The sequence below is a fragment of the Terrapene carolina genome, unplaced genomic scaffold, assembly GCF_002925995.2.
Source record: "Terrapene carolina triunguis isolate 2854851 unplaced genomic scaffold, T_m_triunguis-2.0 Scaffold1018, whole genome shotgun sequence".
NCBI classification, from domain to species: domain Eukaryota; kingdom Metazoa; phylum Chordata; order Testudines; family Emydidae; genus Terrapene; species Terrapene triunguis.
Window position 1 is genome coordinate 39,511 of NW_020665369.1, and position 21,827 is coordinate 61,337.

General features: G+C 42.0%; 1 protein-coding gene across 3 annotated transcripts in view; it reads right to left on the reverse strand.

Annotated features, from left to right (window-relative positions):
- The window catches only part of TCF20 (transcription factor 20), a 111,214-nt gene that overhangs the window by 4,196 nt on the left and 85,191 nt on the right, over positions 1-21,827 (reverse strand). Inside the window, exons 3-5 of one of the 3 annotated variants that reach the window (XM_026661342.1) lie at positions 14,127-14,220; positions 7,865-7,914; positions 4,773-4,900 (exon numbers count right to left, since the gene is read on the reverse strand). In XM_026661342.1, coding sequence (XP_026517127.1) covers positions 4,817-4,900; positions 7,865-7,914; positions 14,127-14,220 — 228 coding nt within the window. In that variant the 3' untranslated portion in view covers positions 4,773-4,816. The remainder of the gene's footprint in view (positions 1-4,772; positions 4,901-7,864; positions 7,915-14,126; positions 14,221-21,827) is intronic. The other 2 variants (XM_026661340.1, XM_026661341.1) reach the window with 2 other exon arrangements.

Genomic DNA, 21,827 nt, shown 5'->3' on the forward strand with positions numbered 1-21,827 from the left:
CTGTGCATATCTCTCTATCAGTGTTATAGAGGGCGAACAATTTATGAGTTTGCCCTGCATAAGCTTTATGCAGGGTAAAACGGATTTATCTGGGTTTAGACCCCATTGGGAGTTGGGCATCTGAGTGCTAAAGACAAGCACACTCCTGTGAGCTGTTTTTGGGTAAACTTGCAGCTTTGGGACAAGTGATCCAGACCCTGAGTCTGTGTTGAAGTGGACTGGAGTGTCTAATTCAGCAAGACGGGGTGCTGGAGTCCTGAGCTGGCAGGGAAAACAGAAGCAGGGGTAGTCTTGGCACATCGGGTGGCAGCTCCCAAGGGGGTTTCTGTGATCCAACCCGTCACAGTGTGGCATACAACAAAACACCAGTGTCGTTTGTCACGCACTGTGGTGGCGTATTTTTCACATTGGCAGGTTGGATGGTTGAGAGGCATGCCTACAACTTCCCATGGGGAGCAGAAGAATGTTGGGGGAGGGGAGAGGTAGAGGCAGAGTTGGAAGGGGAAAGAAGTTGTCAGAAGAACCGTTTTCCCCTCTCTCACACCCTAATCCTTCCCCTCACCTAAGAGGGCTTGTCACAAGCAAGGGCAAATGTCCTGGATCCATTGCTTCCTTACTGGGGGAACTTCTAGAAGGAGGGGAGGAACAGAATACAATGATTATTATTATTATTATTATTAATACTTTGAGCACCATAGCTGTACAAAGCACTTTATAAAGCTAAGATGACAGGTATCTGCCTCCTGGAACTTAAAACGGATCAAGCATGAAACTCAGACTAGACTGCCCTGCGAAAGGGGATTAACACTGGAAAACTATGCAGTTACTTTCCTCTAAGAACAGACTACAAGTTAAGCAACTTGAAACTGAAAAACCCACATGAAAAGAAATTAAGGGCACATTAATGTTCACTGACTCCTGAAGTCTTATAAAACAAAGATCTAACAGTTATCAGGGTTTATCAAAATAAATAATTTAAAAATAATTAAAAACAATTTTTAAAAAATGTAAATTAAATAAGGTTTGTTTTTTAAAATAAACATTTAAAATTAAACTTGAAACTGACAACCTATATTAAGGCCTGGAACCAGACTTTGCTGTACTGCTAAACAACTTTTGAGAGCAGGAGCCACTTTTGCAGGTGTAGACAATATCTTCCTCATTTCACTTTATTCAACTAGTTCAATTCAATTACTAGTTAATTCTAAGTTAAGAAACGAAGTCAGAATTGAAAAAGTAGGAAAGATTGTCTTCCTCTTCCAATCTATGAATAAGAACTAGGTGTGAGAGGTTGAGATCTCCTAGTTCTAAAATCTTGAATGGCATAGTGACCAGAAACAATCAGTTCAATCTACTTATTATAGACAACACTTTCCTTTAATAAATTAGATAGTTTTGCATCTAAAACATGTTTTTATAAACTTTTAGATAAACTTTTTTCCCTTAAGTATCAAGCACATTTAAGGTGATTCTATTTAATACATTAAAAATGCTGTTTTAATTGAATTTTAATTTCCATCCAAATAGAGTTTAACACAAATAACAAGTAAAAAATTAATCTAATAAATAAGAAATGCTCATTCAACCATTTTCTATCATAAAATGTAAAAATTAAGACTCTCAATAAATGCAAGTTAAGCTATATAACCGCTTAAATAAATGTGTATAGATACAGTATATCCACCTGGTTAGAAAAAAGAAGCACAAGTTTTAATGTAAAGGTTATATAGTTGCAAATCAGAATGTTTTAATGGTTACCGGCCAGAATCAACCTCTCTTTAGCAAAACAACTAAAATGTACAAATGCAAAACAAGATTAAAATCTAGTCTTTTAACCAAGGTTTCCTGGTTACTGATTTAAAATATGATTAAAATCAGTAATTTAAATTGCTTTTATTTAAACAGTCCACCCTGATTATCATAAAGAAGCCAGCTCCATGTCTGCTCAGGTTTACAGAGCTGCAAAAGACACCAGCAACACACACTGCTAGACCATTACCCAATTATTTCTCAGCCACACCATCATTTACACTTTATGGAAGGCAAAAAGTTGAATTAAAAAAACTTGATGATCTTTACTATTTAGGAAAAATTGACAATAAATACATTAATGGTTAATTTTGTTTGAATGGCTATTTTTCTTTAATGAAAGTCTCAGAATGTAAGAGTACTAAAAATCACAGACGAGCTGAGCTAAACCAAGCCAACAGCCACATCACAGAGTCCTAATACCAAATACTAGCTGTTTGCTGCTATTGCACATATAAAATACAAAACAGTTTATTAAATCTCACTTCCTTCATATAAAATACCACAAAAACCACTTTGTAGTCACTTGACTAGAGAAATAAGGAAGGTTTTAAGGCAAGACTTATCGGGAAGTGGCTGAGAAGAGAAGGGAGTCAAGAAGGGGGAAACAGCTTTACTCAGGCTAGGTCTACACTACAGCGGGGGTCCGACCTAAGATACGCAACTTCAGCTACGTGAATACCGTAGCTGAAGTTGCGTATTTTAGGTCGACTTACCTGGCTGTGAGGACGGGGGAAAGTCGACCGCTGCCGCCGACTCCGCTGCCGCCTCTTGCCACGGTGGATTTCCGGAGTCGACGGCAGAGCGATCAGGGATCGATTTTATCGCGTCTTCACTAGACGCGATAAGTCGATCCCAGAAAACCGATTGCCTGCCGCCGGACCCTCCGGTAAGTGTAGACAAGCCCTTAGATAAGGCAGTAGAAGTAAAAGAGCAACTCTCATCTACAGAATCAGGGAAAAGGGATAGAGGCAAGCAAGACTAGGGTAATGCAAATGAGCAATGGAATGAGGTCAAGAGATCCAATTAGTGCCAACTCGGGGGTGACTGGGGACACCTGCTCCAATAGGACTTTGAGATTGCAAACTCATTTCATTTATGGCTTGTCTTCACGTATAGCATTATAGTGGCGCAACTGCTAGCAGTTTAGCGAAGACGCTCCTACACCGATAGGTAGGGCCCTACCAAATTTAAGGCCATGAAAAGTGCATCACGGACCATGAAATCTGGTCTCCCTCTGTGAAATCTGGTCTTATGTGCTTTTACCCTATATTATACAGATTTCATAGGGGAGACCAGTGTTTCTCAAATTGGGGGTCCTGACCCAAAAGGGAATTGTGTGTGTGTGTGTGTGTGTGGGGGGGGGTGTCGCAAGGTTATTTTTGGGATGGGGGATGTCACGGTATTGCCACCCTTACACGCTGCTGCCTTCAGAGCTAAGAGGCTGGAGAGTGGCGGCTGCTCACTGAGTGCCCACCTCTATGGGCAGCAGCGCAGAAGTAAGCGTGGCAATGTCATACCATGCCATCCTTATTTCTGCGCTGCTGGTGGCAGCGGCTCTGCCTTCAGAGCTGGGATCCCAGCCAGCAGCCGCCACTCTCCAGCGACCCAGCTCTGAAGGTAGCGCCACCAGCAGCAGCGCAGAAGTAAGAGTAGCAGCACCGCAACGCCCCCTACAATAACCTTGCGACCCCCACCCCCAGCTCCTTTTTGGGTCAGGACCCCTACAATTACAACACCGAGAAATTTCAGTTTTAAATATCTGAAATAATGAAATTTATGATTTTTTAAATCCTATGACTGTGAAATAGACCAAAATGGACTGCGAATTTCATAGGGCCCTACCGATAGGAGAGCTTCTCCCACCAGCGTAGTTAATCCACCTACCTGAGACAGTAGCTATAATTGGCAGGAGAAGCTCTCCCGTTTATATGAGGGGTTAGGTTGGTATAACTACATCACTCAGGAGTGTGGATTTTTCACACCCCTGAGCAACGTAGTTATATCGATAAAGGTCTGTGGTATGGACATGGCCTTAGGCCACCAAGCTGCCATCAGATAGCAATGACCTTTGATTTTGGGTGTGCTGCATATTGATAGTGATCTACAAGCTATCTAGATAACTAAATGAATATTCTGCAGAGCCAGGGTATGAGGAAGTGCATTTCTCAATGGCTTTGCATTTTGGTAACCAACAATGGTAAGGAAGTAAATACAAGGATAAATGTTAGAGATTCATGATATTGTGGCCACACAGATACGACTCTACCTACTTCAGCTCCAGTCTGGTTGGATAGGCAGGAGAAAGGGCTTGGTATGGGAGGGGGGAGAGTGTAACAGGTCCCTAGTAAGGATCACCTCTTGCCCCAATTTGGGTAGAGGTATCCTGCATGCTAAAAGCGAGAGGCTTGCAAGACTATAATCACTGCACAATTATAATCATTTTGAAATATCAATGCAATTACATTCTGACCTGGCAACATCCATGTTACAAAACTGTAAGTACAATAAGACTAGTTTATTCCCAAGTACAAAGTTTAAGAAGGTGGCAATCCTACACCTAAGTGAGGTGGTGGGGTTGGTTTTTTTGTTTGTTGGTTGGTTGGTTGGTTTTTGGAAGTTCACTATTTAGGTTCCATAAAATTAAGGAAAAATTTCTGCCAGATTCCGACGCACATGGAAGAGACAAAAGTATGAATGGACGTTTCTGGCACTGAATATGGGAGTTGGGTGAAATCCAGCAACAGTAGAGGAGGGCAGTTATTAAGCTTTGCCCTTCACCTGTAAACAGAGGGAATTGCTAAAGAAATACAAAAATAAAACCACTAGCCTGAAGAAAACTGAGGAACAAAAATCAAAGCAATCCCAGTTATAACCTCTGCGTGTGTACAAACTGCCCCAACTTCTCCCACAGAAGTGGAGAGAGGGCATGGGGGGAACTGGAAGTCCTTCCCCCAACTCACCTGTGCTTGCTTTTATTTCCATTCCCAGGAGCACACTTCCCCCCTCACCCCCGCTCCGACTGCTCTGTGCTGAGACTGCCTTTCACCATCTTGTTCTGCAAGGAGGGAAGAGAGCAAGGAAGGAGGGGCTGATGAACCAAGCCAAAAGGAGGAGGAGCAGGGAGATATGAGGGAAAGCAAGAGACAGGGGAGGGAAAGAGAGGCACACAGAGAATGAAAGAGAGAAAGAAAAGTCAGTACATTGGAATGAGTTATACAGATTTTCAGACAGGATTTTCCCCATGACAAGAGTTGTCATTAAGCAAGAGTGGAGAGTTTGGTTTTAAATTTAAAAAAATATATACAGAATTTCACAGAAAAAGCAAAATTTCTCAATAGAACCCTTTAAAGGTGACTTGCAAAGGATTTCTGAAACACTGGGCATGTGCCCTTTTATGGTCTATACAAGAGGCTTAAAAGTTCTCTCCCCAACACTGTTACTCAACCCTAAAAATATCAGGAATGTTGAGCACGGCCATCCCTGGCTCTGCTGGAGCACCTACTGGATGTGTCAGAGGATTTATAAAGTTAGCTCTCAAACCTCACTTAAAGAGATGGAGTGTCTAGTGTTAATTAGCTACTGAGGTTAAACAGATATTAACAAAAAGCAAAGAGCTTTAAACGTCTAACTAAAAGTCCCTTCCTCTCTCAATTACTCAACTTTCACCCTTCTGGCTCTCGCAAATTCACAGTTTAACTTTTTCTCCAGTGAGTCATTTTAACACAGTGGTTCTCAGCCTTTTCCACATCAAGACCGCTTTTTCCATATCAGGATCATCCCACAACCATCTCTAGCTTGGCCCCCGCACCCTCCCATTTACAATATTGGAAGGATAAGGTGGGTCATGACCCCCAGGCTGAGAACCCATGTAATTCTTCCCAGGAAGATTTGGAGCAAACTAATGCTGATCAGTGAAGCATTCAGCAAGGGCAGAGCCACATTCAAGCAAGGAAAATCCTTCCATTCTCTCTTGAGCTCAAACAAGTGACTCAAAACTTTACCATGAACAAACTTCAGCGAGAAAGAGAAGCTGCAGATGACGAATACCAATTTCTTCCCATAAAATAGGCAAAAGATCTGTCCTGGGCTTACTGTTAGTAAACGTCACACTTTTACAGCTTCATCAGGTACCTGTTTCAGTTCCACTGCCATCCTCTGTTCCTTCAACTAGCTTATAAAACAGACTGCATTCTAGTCACAAGGCAGCTGTGTTTTAATGTTTTCCTATCGTAGTTTGAGGACCATCATTGCAAATACTAATACACCACTGCCAACCAAACCTATCTGCAAGAACTGAATGCTGGAAAGCTTTAAAAGTTTATTTTATTTTAATTTTTTTAACCCTATAACACAGGGGTTCTCAACTTTATTGTACCGCAACCCCCTTCTGACAACAAAAATTACTACATGACCCTAGGAGTGGGGGACTGAAGCCTGAGCCCACCTGAGCCCCACTGCCCCCCTAGTGGGGGGGGTGGGGAGAGGCAAAGCCAAAGTCCCACCGCCCCGGATGGGGAGGCCAAAACCCAAGGGCTTCAGCACCAGGCAGCAACCTGAGCTCTGCCGCCAAGGGCTGAAGCCCCCGTGCTTGGGCTTTGGCCCTGGCCAGTGGGCTTGGGCTTTGGCTTCGACCCTGGGTGGTGGGGGTCGGGCTCCAGGCCCGGGCCCCAGCAAGTTCAAGACAGCCCTGGTGACCCCATTAAAACAAGGTCACAACCCATTTTGGGGTCCCAAACCATAGTTTGAGAACCACTGCTATAACATGTCTTGTCAGTGGACAGCAAAACCAGGAAATCCTTGCGTTACAGATCCTTCACAATCACACTAGACAAGTGTCAGAAAAAGAAGACACCAGTTTCATCCAGCTGTTGGGGCAGTTCACATCTTTCAATTATTGTTTTGGCTGCCTGTAGATTCAGGCAGGCATTAGTACATTGGTTTATGCTTGTTCCACATTTCTGCGGTTCTCTCTGCAACTTTAAGGACTAGAATTTTATTTTTATTTTTAAATGAAAGGATGAGAAAAAGGGAGGCTGATCATTGCTTACAAATTGATAACCAAAGTCCTAGAGTCTTCCAAGCTAGACAGGATCTGAATTTTTAACGTAAAAAACAAACCACCACTGTTTTTTAAAAAGTGTGAATACATAAAAATAGCTTATTGTGGCAAAACCACTTGCTCAATATACTTTTCTCCTTTACACAGATTTTATCTTTCAGAACTACCTTGTAAAAATACCAGAAGCCACCAGATGTCAGTCTAATCCAAGGCACAGCAGAAGAGAGCTACTGACAAGTACCTGAATGGAGTAACTGAATTCTCTGAAGCATTCTTGAAGTGCTAAAGAGCAGAATCCTCCCCTCCCAAAATCTAAATTACAAGTTGTGCTGTCTATACTCTCACACAATTTAAATAGATTCCTGCTAGCCACCAGAATCGCCATTCCTCCTGACGTTTTTGATCACCTAGTTACACAGGCTGATGCTTCAGTAACTTGTACTGAGGACATGAGGGAAACAGAATCAGCTGAGCAACTGTACTCAACCTGGTAACTGCTGCTGAACTATGACAAGCTGCTTCTATTTCTGGCAAGTCCTTGCTTCCAACAGCTGATTAAAAACGTTTCCATTAGATATTTTTCCTTCCTTCTTGCATCCCTGGTAAAGCCCAGAAAGAACCTTCACCAAAAAGTTGCAGTATAGCACTCAAAAAGAAGGAGTGTATTGACTGTACCATAAAAGATAGGAAATTAAGCTGGGTTTCATATAGTCTCTCTGAAGGTCTAGACAGCAAATGGCAAAGACATACAGTAGGCTTCACAGATCTTCTTAAGCAATCTGTATTCTTCTAGGTAGATACTTATCCCCCAAAATGCATCTCCCACAGAACCACACACACACACACACACACACACACGGCTTCATCTAAAAGCATCTCCTCCCTCTAAAACATGTTATCTGGGTATAAAATTACTTCATTAAAACAAATGTAGACAGAGCCCAGAGGAGGACAGCACTGAATGGACCTAGCAGGGAAGAGGTTTCCTCTTACCTTGTGCTTGGGGCACCTCACTGAGAAATTCTCTTCGTTTAGTAAACAATCTAGAGGAGAAGACAGACAGCAATTTGATTATTTTATTTATAAAAGTATACTTTGCATAATGTGTGTGTATTCATCATACCTTTCAGGTAGATGTTGTATTCAGAGATCGCTTCTAGAATTACTATTTGGGGTTTTTTGGAGGAAAGGGGTTTCAGGAATATTTTAGTAAATTAAGTTACCAATAGACCTGAGTGATATTGTCCTTACTGCAATCAATATGCCAACCCCAAATTTCCCCTAACGCCTAACTGCTGCATAAGGAGTAAAAGTCAGAGCAAACCCACAAATCTCTCCTGGCTTCATGGATTCCAACCCTTAGAAATACAAAGTCAGGAAAGACCAGATACACCAGTAGTTCTCAAACTTTTGTACTGGTGACCCCTTTCACATAGCAAGCCTCTGAGTGTGACCCCCCCCCCCTTATATTTTAAAGTGTTTTAAATTTAACACCATTATAAATGCTGAAGGTGAAGTGAGGTTTGGGGTGGAGGCTGACAGCTCGCAACCCCCCACGTAATAACCTTGCGACCCCCTGAGGGGTCCTGACTCCCAGTTTGAGAACCCCTGAGATACACCCATCTCATCTTCGCATATTATCCCTGCTTTATGCTTCAGAAGAAAAGTGACTGCCCCCCATGTTTAGCACAAAGTCCCTGAAATATCAGAGGCAGAAAAAAGTTGGTGTGTGTGTTGTGACTTAATTCCAGCCCCAAATCTAGTGATCAAGTTTTGTTCATTGGCACCATGCTTGATATACTGCAGGGTCACTCATATTGCTCTTGGATCTGCTGCCACACTCTGTAACTGTGAAGCTTCACTAATCTAAAAGACAGTTTAATGACTTCACATTTTTTAAGGACACTAGAACAGATCAAGTTTGTTTTTAAAAAGTGACTTTAGCATTGTTAAGAGGTGCTACATTAACAGCTCCTGGAACCGTTAAGTACTGTATCCATAGAAGAGGGTGCACTAAAGGCAACAAGGCAGTGCAAACTTTGGAGCTCCAGCCTTCTACTTAGGGATTTCCAAGTGCCCCACATTTCCATTTCACAATCAAAACTTGAAGCAGCAGTGCACTCTACATAGGGGGTTCAGCTGCATCTGCCAGATATTGTCGTCTATGGCGCTGCCCCACTCTTGGTCAAACTTTTGACACCACCTCCAAATACCTGATGTTACTCAGCCAGCATCTCATTACTGCGATATTTTTGGTGGCTCTCCAGTGTAAGAATTCAGCAAGGCATTTATGACCTCGTGTCCTCTCCAATGTCCCCAGATTGCCAGCAAGTTGCACAGTGGTTAATAAAATGTGCTAATTTAAAATCTTAAGTATGTAGCATAACTACAGCTCTCTGCTGTTCCAATCTGCTAGATGAGTTTAACAGACAGCACCTAGGGCTCCAGGGCAATACTTTCTAGACACCCAAGCAGAGTTTCCTTTGCTGGTATGAAACGCTTCTCAGTTTCAAGATCAATGCCTCTGGCCTGAATCAAAAGGAAGTAGCATGCAATAGCCTAAGTTACTTCAGAGATTTAAAAAAGAGAATGAAAACCCTTATCCCTGCGCTAAGGGCAATAATTTCAAATGCAGTATAGCAAAGACTGTTTCATTATGAAGATAGGAATTTTGCACAATGAGACTGTACCATGAATTATCATTGTACAACACAGTAACCATCAGAACAAACCTGAAAATATTAGAGAGAGAAGATTGTTTTCTCCTTTTAGTGAATTCAGCACAGGTGACAGATGAAATCCTCCATTCATCTCCCAAATGGGAAGAGCACATGGGAGCGGGCAGTATAAGCTTCCACACACTGTTTCCTGTCAAGACAACTCATGCCCTGGATCTGGACCATGCGTGGGGGTGAGAAAAGCTCAATATCTATTATTCAATCTTTGTCTTTTTTTGCCATAAATGCCAACATTGGAGGCAACTAATGCCAACGGTGGTAATTAGTGTTAAAGGTTAGGGACACTTATCTCCGCACTGGGAATGGGAGAGACACCGTGAGATCATTTCACAACTGCCACTGACTACTCCTAAGATGGCAAAAACTTTTGCTTACTACCAACCTGGCCTGGATTTGAACTGGTGACCTAAGGTCACACATTTCATTTCCCAGTCAAGTAAACTTTAAAAATCAACTCCAAGGAGGTAATTTTAGATAGCAAGACAACAATACATCAAGCTAAGGTCAGTTCAAGGAGGAAGATGGAAAGGCAGCCATTCACCTTGTTTGAGCAGGTTTTCCTGTATGTCAGGGAAAACATATAACAAAAGGTGATTTTAACACACAGTTATGCTTATATCTCCTTGTACTTTGTCTCTCTCTTTCTCTCTCTGGTTTGTTACCCTTCACAAAGAATATTTGCAAGCAAAGAGGGTTTTTTGTCCCTTAAGAATTCATCATTTGCTAGTTATTCTGTTTATGGAGTACATATCCTTTGTTTGTGATATCACATAATATGGATGCTGTGGAGACAACTGTGATGTAACAATCAGGATTGGACTCCAGGTGGAGAAGAAAAAAAAATAGAGGGAGTGGATGTGAAATCTCAAGAAACAAGGATCCTGTTTCCATGGAGATGTCTCTAGGACTAAGTTATCTCAGACGTCAGTGGTTCTTTACAAATTTGAACAGATGAAAGCTAAACACAGATGAAACGTTAACAATAGCCATCTCCATATTATTATTACCATAGTGCAAAGCACCATAAAGTCACATCACAACGAACAGTAAACACAACACATAGGAGTCATGGGCCAGCAATCTTCCTCCACATGTCCTCACACAGCCTTGTGAAACATGCCATTCCACATATCGTCCAGTCAGCCACATCGTTGAATCACACTCACCACAGGTGCCCACTGACCCTGGCATTCGGCACCAGTCCCTGCAAAACTTGCTCCCACTTTTCCTCCACTCACCCAAAACACATGTCACACAAACTCAAATTTCCTTTTACCATCTTATTGATATCAGGTATCACTACAGTTATGCTGTAAATTTGGGTGATTACCTCCTTGTTAGTGTAGCATTTCAATTTGAAGGCAGCGAGTGTCAATATACTGTTTCTGTAGCATCCACATCTAGCATGCATAAAGCAAGATGCTGGAGACAGGAGATGGAGAAGATACAGGACTGGGACAGGGACTAGCTGGATAAGATGGGGCAGAAAGACTCACTTGTGGTGAAATGGGCAGAAGAGTTTATGTCCGATAAAGCACACTTGCCTACAGAGCCTGGAATGGAATCCAAGACTCCAGAGTCTCACCATTCCTCTGCTGTTACAAATATATGTGAAACCCATTTGCAAGGTGTCTCATCCCCCTCTCGTACTGGTCCACAGAGTATGACAACCTACCACTACTCTCAGTTAACCCGTTAGCTCAAGCAGGAAGTGTTTGTGTGGTGGCTCTAGATTTCAATCCTGCTAACGACATATGTGTGTCACTATGACGCCACATGATGGAATTTCTGTTTTTTCAAGATCTAGGAAGTTACACATAAAATATGTTAAAAGAACATCAAGTATGCAAAAATTAGGAAATGACAGCAGTAAGGTTGCCAAATTTGGCCTCCTTGTGCATATGCATTATGAGACAGGCTTTAAATTACATGATGACCTTTTTTTCCACAGGACCCATGCTCATCCAGTGCACAGCACAGACCTGCTTCAGTGATGAATCAGGACTGCGTAGTAGAGGAGACTGTTTATAGGATCCCTCCTTCATGTTGCAGAAGCTGGAAGGTGTGTAGGGAAAGAGGCAGGGAATAGCAGGAAGAAAGATGACGGACTCATAGTTAGGGTGGCTGAATGCTGCCCCGGAGAACTGAATTTTATCCCTGCCTCTGCCACAGAATTTTCTTATGTAATGCTGGGCAAGTCACTTAACCCAGACTTTTCACACATGATCAAGTAATTGGGCGTTCCTCATTTTCCAAGTGCGTAGCTTGAGATATTGGGCTCTGATCTGAAGAACAGCTGAGAAATCACAGCTACAACTGATGTCAACGTGAGCTATTCTTTGAACAAATGAAGTGTCATATAATGCTGAGTACTCTGAAACATCATGTCCTAGGCCTCTCGAATTGGGCATCCAAAATTAGTGGACATTTTTTACATTAATCTCTCTGTGCCTCAGTTCCCCATCTGTAAAATGGGGATAACACTCCACATCTCACGGGGTGATATGAACATAAATTCATTAGCATTTGTGGAACACTCATGCTACAGTGATGAGCACCACAGAAAAACCCATGAGAAAATTAATAATTCTGTCTGCAGAGCAGGGTTTGATTAATGTGTAGTAAATAAGGCCCGGAGTCACACACTGAACAATGAGAAAACATAATATTGAATAGCTACTCATTAAGTGAGCACCATACATTCTGTGCACTGAATAAGGCAGGGGTCCTGTGGAAAAAAATAGTACGATCTCGTAAATAAATACTGTATCATAACGCATATGCAGAAAGGAGCTGCATTATGATTGTACAGGCAACTTTACTTCAGGCATTTCCTAACTTCTGACTGCTTGACTTTATTAAGATTACAAAGTCCTTTTAACATAGTTTTTTGGTGTGTAATTTTAAAGTGTGTGTGTCATACCACACAGTAGGTGAGGCCTTAACTGGATCAAATTCAACGTCAAAGAACCCTGAATTCCAGTGCAATTTTAATTCTGTTTTATTATTTAGCATTTATATTGTGGTAGCACGTAGAGGACCAATAGGTTGGGGCCCTATTGTGCTAGGTGCTGTACAGTCATACACAGGAAGACATGAAGTTCAGGAAAGTCACCCCTTCTCCTGCAACGAAATATCCTGTGTAGGTTTAGCAAGCCGGTCAATCGATCAGTCAAATAATGTCAGCTGACCACCTATTATTTGACCTTGGTCAAATATTCTAGCAAGAATGCCTGATGTAGGCAGTTGCTTACCTTTTTGATTGAATCATGGTGCCATTCTTTCATTTTTTAGAACTTCATTTAATAGTGTTTTGCATTTTTCCGAGTTAAAATAACTCAGTTAAGTAACTTGTTTCTTGTAATTAGGCATATGTATCTAAGGGTAAGTCTACTGGAGACCATAAGGGCTTACTCTTCTTTGTTACCATTGTTACTGTTCTAATAAATTAGCACTTTAAAATATTTGATGAATAATTTTTGGACCATTCAAATGCCCAACCCTAATCCTGTCTTCTAAATCAGAGGTTCTCCGTCTTTTTCTTTCTGAGCTCCCCCCATAACCCCCAAAGAGCTATAAAAACTCCACAGTCCACCTGTGCCACAACAACTGTTTTTCTGCATATCCAGTAGATTAAAAGCAAGGGCCAGTTTTAGGGGATAGCAAGCAGGGCAATTGCCCAGCAAAGTTAAGTTGCTCGGGCTTTGGCTTCAGCCTTCTGCCCTGGGCCCCAGGGAGCCTAACGCTAACCCTGCTCTCTGGTTTATTTTGGCAGACCTCCTGAAACCTGCCCCCTCCCCCACCTCAGGGTCCCCGGACCACTGGTTGAAAACCACTGTTCTAAATAATCTATGTTCACGCCAGACACTACTGTCATAAGGACAAGTGCACACACAGATAGCACTAGTACTCTGATCACTGAGCAAAAGGAGCAGCTCCTCTAAAAGCTATACCACTCAGGCTGATATTTTCATAGCTGACCAGAAGTGAGCAATGTCAGTGCTTGGATAAGAGATGTGTGTGGGCACAAATGAGGTGCTACTGGAAGTGGTGTTTATGACTCAGCAGGTGACACTTTCCATTTGGAATCTACTAGGCTAATGCCCAATTGTACTGCTAAGGAGCGTGTCACTGTAGGAGGTGCTGTCTTTCAGATGACATGAAAAATCAGAGGTTCTCATTATTGGGAGTCCTTAAGCAGCCTGACCATTTTTCACAGGGAAAGGGGGTTTATCTCCCATATCATGGCTAAATTCCAGGTTTTTTAGCTTCATTCTACAAATTTAAAATTCTTTCTGCAGTTTCAAGAAGATTCTTCTACATTTCTCAATCTAACTTGTTCCAAAGTGCTGCCATGCTCTGTTTTATCAGCTGCCATGCTCCATCCCTTACATTACTGTATTCCCATGGTGGGTTAAGAAATTCAGAGTATAACAGTTTGTAAAGTGCTCTGGAATACTTTGGGGGCAATATGTGTCCTATAAGGGTAAGATATTCTTAATCTTATTTGTTCTTACCTGCATCAATGGCACACGGGTAATGGTATCGGAAGGAGCAACCTTTGTTGTAGCAGCCTAAGGTGGCTCCTGGCTCTTGGCAGTGGGAACATTTCTGAAAGGGATGGAAAAATAGAAATATTAGCAAATAGGTGAGCCTTCTATATCCTCCCTCCATACACCTTTTCCTGGTATTTCTACCATACAAACTTCAGCAATTTCACACGCTATTTTCTCAAAATTTATCAAGAGCCACCGGGTCCCAAAGATCACTTTTTAGATTACCGGTACATTCCCTTCAAACATCAAATAATGGGTCCCGCCATTCAGTGGATAAAACGATAGGTTTTTCAAACAACATACTTTTGCACAGCAGTGGTAACTGGACTTAATGTACTGTTAAATAGCAGGTTTCAGAGTAGCAGACGTGTCTGTATCCGCAAAAAGAACAGGAGTACCTGTGGCACCTTAGAGACGAACAAATTTATTTGAGCATAAGCTTTCGTGGGCTACAGCCCACTTCTTCGGATGCATAGAATGGAACATATATTGAGGAAATATATATACACATACAGAGAGCATGAAAAGGTGGGAGTTGTCTTACCAACTCTGAGAGGCCAATTAAGTAAGAGAAAAAACTTTTGAAGTGATAATCAAGATAGCCCAGTACAGACAGTTTGATAAGAAGGGTGAGAATACTTACATGGGGAGATAGATTCAATGTTTGTAATGGCTCAGCCATTCCCAGTCTCTATTCAAGCCTAAATTGATTGTATCTATATGCAAACTAGATACAATCAATTTAGGCTTGAATAGAGATTGGGAATGGCTGAGCCATTACAAACATTGAACTTATCTGATGACCATTTTTAATTTCCATTACTTATTCCTAATATCTCAACTGGTTCATATATTTAATAATTTTATCAGATGGGTGTGAATGCAACAAAGTGAGAGCTATTCACTGACTTACTGCAGCCTTAATGGCTTTAGAGAATTAGGCCTACGGTGTATTTCATTCAGAGAGCGACTTTATAAGTAAAGTAAATGTTTTTCAAAAGCATAAACTAATGTAAGCTTTTGAAGAAAGCTTGTTTCTGACAGGCTGAAGTTTCCCTTCTTTATAAAAGGACCTGTCGTGGCTAGCACAGATTCCATTTAAGGTTGTGAGCACCACAACAAAAAACACACCCCAATACCTACAAGAACACTCTGGTTATAAAAAATAAACCTATAAGAAACGCAGCAAATTCAGTTTTGGAGATAAAATGTGGCAAAAAGCATTAAAAAATAAGTGCTTGAACAATTGGTCAGAATCACTTGAAATTTGGACCATAACAAAGTTGTCTTTTGAATGCAGACTATACATATATACAGATCTAAAACTGGTCTTTTATCACCAAGCAAGTCTCAGATCTGATCCACAGAGAAGTTCTTGTCTCTATAGTAAGTAGGGGGTTATAGTATAACACCCTTTTTAAAAAATCAGGGGGAAAATTGACAAAGGCATTCACTGCTCTCTCCACCATGCCAAGCAGACAGTGAAGGATGTAGTTTAACATGTAAATGACTGAGTATGAAAGCAAAATCAACTTCCTCCAACCATATGCCAGGTGCCTCTTTGAATCAAAGCAGATGTAATAAATGGGAAAGTCTGAGATGCCAGTTCTCGTGACTTGTACAAATCCAGTCTTCTCACAGTTAGGCCAGTGCACCGTAATCCTGATCTGCAGTATCCTTTACTAAATCAACTCCTGGGTGTCTTTTAAGCAGCAACCCTCAATCATGAAAAACTAGTACAATATTTATGACATAAGAAAGTGTCCTTGAGGTCCAGGATAAAAAAGCCAACTACCTTATTTTTATTTGTCAGAATATGACCCCTGGTTTCCAAAGGTAAAACTTCTAGGACTTTAATCTATACCAAACTGCTTGGACCTCCTGGCAAGTTTTGTAATTCACTTACTCATGGGACTATAACCAGCCTCAACATGTAGCAAATGGCTTTTCCTGGCAAACTATTGAGTCCTGCCTGTAAAGTCAGCCACAGGAGAATCATATGTACTGTACTCCTGGGGGAATTCTGCACCACTGTGCATGCACAGAATTAATGTCTAGTGCATAATTTTTTTTTTCTCCACAGAAAATACATTCTGCTGGAGAGGTACTGCAGTTACCCCTTTTGCCCACCAAAGGCTGCTGAAGTGCCAAAACAGAGAGCAGCCGCTCCCACGCAGGAGCAGCCCTAGCTGTAGCTAGGGAAAAGAAGAGGCTACATTCCTCACAGTGCCCTGCTCATAGGGCCAGATCATGGAATGCTGGGGGGTCACAGACTGGGGCTCTGAAGGGCTAGTGGGGGAGGAGGACATACTGGGGTGGAGGCTGAATGGGAGTGGTGGTGTAGGGACACATGGGGACAGGGGCAGATGTGCCTGACTGAATGAGAAAGGCTAGGGGTCAGCCAGGGTCCGCATGGGGGAGGCTCCCTAACAATCCCCCACCCCAAAAAAACCCAACTGTTCCATACTTCTTCCACCCACACCCAACAACCCTCCAAATTCACACCCAGGCTTCTTCCCAGCAATTACTAGCCTCTCCCTCAGCTCCTCCGTTACCCCTGATTCCCCCAAGCCTTTGACCTGCTTCTGAGGGGCACAGGAAATACGTTTCTGGATTGTAGTTTAAATGAATTATTATTCAAAGTTCTGTATTAATATGACTAGTAAGGAATCTATTTGTCAAAAAAACATTTCCTGAATCTTTTTTCTCTGTATTGTTATAGACATACTTGCTGACAGGTATTTTGTAATAAATTACCAGCATAATTTAAACTGGAGTAATTATATTGTGTTATTTTGACAAATAAAATATGCAGAATTTTAAAATATTGTGTCCAGAATTTTTAATTTTTTGGTGCACAATTCCCCCAGGAGTAGTACTGACAACAGTCCTAGTTTCACTCATGGCAGTTATGCTCAAAATGCCTCCTCAGGAGTCCTGAATCACACAGCTCTCTACCACCCCCCGCCCCAACCCCCTCCATTCTCACTTTTAGACGGCCAACCAAGGCTAATGATTCTAACAGGGCATAGTCCAAGTCAGCCATTCTTCTTGAATGGAGCTCTGAATGCCCAGTGTTATTCCTTTGAGGCACATGCCCTTCCACCCTTGCCTGCTCCTTTGAAGTGCCATAGCACTGCAGCAATAAAAGAGGGCATTCCCACATGTATTCTTCCCCACAATGATCTTTCTTGTACAGAGCACAATCAATAAGAGCAGAGGAGATGGAGCAGCAGAGAATGAGCTGAAGTTGTGGAAAGATATCTTCAAACTAAATGGAATATTTTGAAGAGTGTATTGTACGATTTAACTGCAGACAAAAAAGTAACTTCAACACACCATAAAACAGTATGTTGCCTTTTTCAAAACATTCCTTTATATTTTATAGCTATCCTCCCTATATAGTTTCAGCCCAGTCTATCCTGCTCTTCTGAGGGTGCTGCAGCATCACAGAAGCACAGAACATTTTGAAGCATGTGTCTTTCCCATAACGTTCAACGTGCCCAATTTTTTGTTCATTTACATGAACAGCCCTGCTCAGAATGGGTCAGGAACTTTTTCACACTACGGTTCTGTTAGTGATGGATAAATAGAGGTACAAAATTTCAATAAAGTGAGACGGCCAAAGTGCAGGAATCGGCCCTTTATCTCCCTTCTATGCCTGACCAACTAGATTATTACGAAGGTTGCCGGCAACAACCCCCACAACAGCAATTCCCCATTGGACTGCAATTCCATTGACTGCTCAAGGCAGAGATCATCTACTGCTCACTCTCCTGCTGCTGAACAAGTCTCCACTCTGGCAGATGCTGCTGCTTTTCACAACCCACTGACAGTCTAATAACTCCATCTCCTCTATCTCCTGGGACCCACAACCATCTGCTTCTTTCAAGGGAGGGTGGAGGAACCACATACACACACCAAACTACTCTCCATTTCTTTCCAGTTCCCTATCCTTCATACATCAGAAAGAGAATAAATATAGCTGATTACCTGTAAATTTATACAGACATAAAATAACTCATAAATCTCTATTAGGGAGATTCTTATATCACATACACATGGTATCAGAGTACCTCTAGATGATTTTAAACATACGGTAAGTGAATAGAGATGGCTAGATGGTTTCAGCCTAATTCTGCAGAGACATTATTTCAAATTAAGAACCCCCACAAACATGACTGGCAACCTCTTGGAGAAACGCAGAGCTGAAAGAACAGTGGGTTCTGCAGGTCAGGACTGAGGCGCTCTGAAAGATGTAAGTACGTACAGCTCCTGTTTGCACTATGTCTGACTACGGCCAGTATTAACACCCTCATTTTCACATGCACATAAAATGTGCATTTTACCATTAAAAAAAATACTAAAAACAAGATATAAACAAATACTGGAACTTGCACAGGAAGATACATGAATTGTGCCTAACTGCCACAAACTAAGCTCTTCAGTTTCTGTTCAAGTTTTCACTCAAACCCCATCCCGCAGACAGTCACCAGGACATGGTAGCAGCTTGCTACCCGCTTTCAAAGGAATTATGCTATCCTTAGCCAGGGAGAGAGAACACAGGCTCTTAAGGGAAGATAAATGCCTATTGCTCAGTAGGTAGTCTGCTTCACCTCCTCTGCTCTGAAAAGCTGACGACCAGCACTTGGACAAGGCTCCCAGGGAGAAGGGCTGATGAATGGTAATCACTGCCAAGCATCTAGCCAATTCTTGGCTCAAATACAAAGCAGCAATGATTGGTTAACAGGCCCCTCCCTCACAAACCAGCTAGAATCACAAAACAGTATCTCTCACCTGGAGTAGGTTGAAGGGAGGGTAGAGTTAGATCTGGGAAAGACACCCCACCCCCCAATCTCTTGAACTAAATTATCAAAGCTATAACATCTTTTCCTCACCATGCTTTTTAACAGCTCTCAACTCTTTCTAGCTCCAGCTCAGTCTTCACCTGACAATGTGAAGTAACACACAATCTAGAAGTGCGAACAACAGGGTGACAAATATAGTAGCAGTTCTTAACCAGGGGTACGCATACCTCTGGGGATACACAGAGGTCTTACAAGGGGTACATCAACTCATCTAGATATTTGCCTAGTTTTACAACAGGCTATAGACGTAAAAGCATTAGCGAAGTCAGTACCAACTAAAATTTCATACAGACAAAACAAGAAAGCAAGCAATTTTTCAGTAATAGTGTGCTGCGACACTTCTGTATTTTTATGTCTGATTTTGTAAGCAACTAGTTTTTGAGTGAGGTGAAACTTGAGGTATTCAAGACAAATCAGACCCAGGGGTACAGTACTGTGGAAAGTTTGAGACCCACTGCACTGTAGAATCACCAGAGTTCTGCTCTGTTTCATTCAATGTTTCAAATTAGGAACTACCTGATACTATTTTTTTCCTGCAATTTGGGTTCCTCCACTATTAAGTGAAGTGGCTTTGACTGTAGTAGAAGGGGTTACACCTGCATGCACACATACACGCATCCTCCCCTTCCATCTTATTTGTCAGAAATACCTTGTCGTACCTCTACCTACAGGTTACAAAACAAAAGATCCTGTCCTGGGCCTTCTAGCCCCCTTCCTCTTCCTAACCAGGTACAATATTTTTGTCTTCTGAAGTGACCTAGGCTGCCAGAGAAGATCAGGCCAAAAGCTGCTTCCCTTTGGCTCCATGCTAGCAGGCAAAATGCTGAGCTGACAACTTAGCATAAGATCACTGCCCCCCACTAACTATTGTGTTATCTGAAAGTTAAGCTAGCCCTGGTTTACTAGACAGGAACAGAAAAATGACTCAACAAAGGGTAGCAGAGGAGAAAGAAGCCTTGCTGGAGCTACTGCTCCTTTCCCTAGTGTGGAGATGGGAGCTGGCTATAGCCTTATTTATTTGTTTAATTTTAAATTCCTAGGAAGGAGGGGAGAAAAATTAAGGAACTGAACCCACAGGGTGGAGTGGAATCAGAAAGAGTGATTGTTTTGATTCTGCCTTATAAGCTGGTGCTTTCTCAGATGATTTCTCATCTACACTTTCCACCAGCAGCTGGGGATCAACTACAGAGATCAGCTACAGAAGTAGTTTCAAGCAGGCACCTCCATTGATCTCAAACTATGCTTTTTACAGTTTTTACCCTGAACGTGGTTTCCTCTCAGCCGATTGGCTGCTTGCTCCTGGCCCCGCTCTCAGACTCTTAGCCTCACTCCAGATGCCCTCCATGCCCCTCTCCAAATAACTTCCCTCCCTTCTATCACCATCATTTAGTCCCCTCACTATTCTCTCCCCACTTCCTTTGTTTTTCCTTTTAGGTACCCCTTCATTTTTCCCTCCTCTCCCACCACTGTCATAATACAAAAACGTGTGGCACTAACATGATGGAATGAAACCTTCACTAGGTGTGATATATCCCTTTACTCCACCCTCTGTCTTGTCTTTTTAGACTGTAAGCTACTGAGGACAGAGACTGTATCTTATCTATGTTTGCATAGTGCGTAAAACACTGAGGCATCTAAATTCAACTGAAATACATATAAGTATTATGATTTATTAGAATTATAATAATAAAATAATAATCATGGGGGGAGGTCTTCTTTTGGTTGCTTCTGGTTAGTCAGTAGGCAGGCTGGCTAGAGTCATCCTGATAGCTTTCTTCGATAGGATAACGAGTCTTGTGGATAAGGGAGAAGCTGTGGATGTGGTATACCTAGACTTTAGTAAGGCATTTGATACGGTCTCGCATGATATTCTTACCGATAAACTAGGCAAATACAATTTAGATGGGGCTACTATAAGGTGGGTGCATAACTGGCTGGATAACCGTACTCAGAGAGTTGTTATTAATGGTTCCCAATCCTGCTGGAAAGGCATAACGAGTGGGGTTCCGCAGGGGTCTGTTTTGGGACCGGCTCTGTTCAATATCTTCATTAACGACTTAGATATTGGCATAGAAAGTACGCTTATTAAGTTTGCGGATGATACCAAACTGGGAGGGATTGCAACTGCTTTGGAGGACAGGGTCATAATTCAAAATGATCTGGACAAATTGGAGAAATGGTCTGAGTTAAACAGGATGAAGTTTAACAAAGACAAATGCAAAGTGCTCCACTTAGAAAGAAAAAATCAGTTTCACACATACAGAATGGGAAGAGACTGTCTAGGAAGGAGTACGGCGGAAAGGGATCTAGGGGTTATAGTGGACCACAAGCTAAATATGAGTCAACAGTGTGATGCTGTTGCAAAAAAAGCAAACATGATTCTGGGATGTATTAACAGGTGTGTTGTGAGCAAGACACGAGAAGTCATTCTACCGCTCTACTCTGCTCTGGTTAGGCCTCAGCTGGAGTATTGTGTCCAGTTTTGGGCACCACATTTCAAGAAAGATGTGGAGAAATTGGAAAGGGTCCAGAGAAGAGCAACAAGAATGATTAAAGGTCTTGAGAACATGACCTATGAAGGAAGACTGAAAGAATTGGGTTTGTTTAGTTTGGAAAAGAGAAGACTGAGAGGGGACATGATAGCAGTTTTCAGGTATCTAAAAAGGTGTCATAAGGAGGAGGGAGAAAACTTGTTCACCTTAGCCTCTAAGGATAGAACAAGAAGCAATGGGCTTAAACTGCAGCAAGGGAGGTCTAGGTTGGACATTAGGAAAAAGTTCCTAACTGTCAGGGT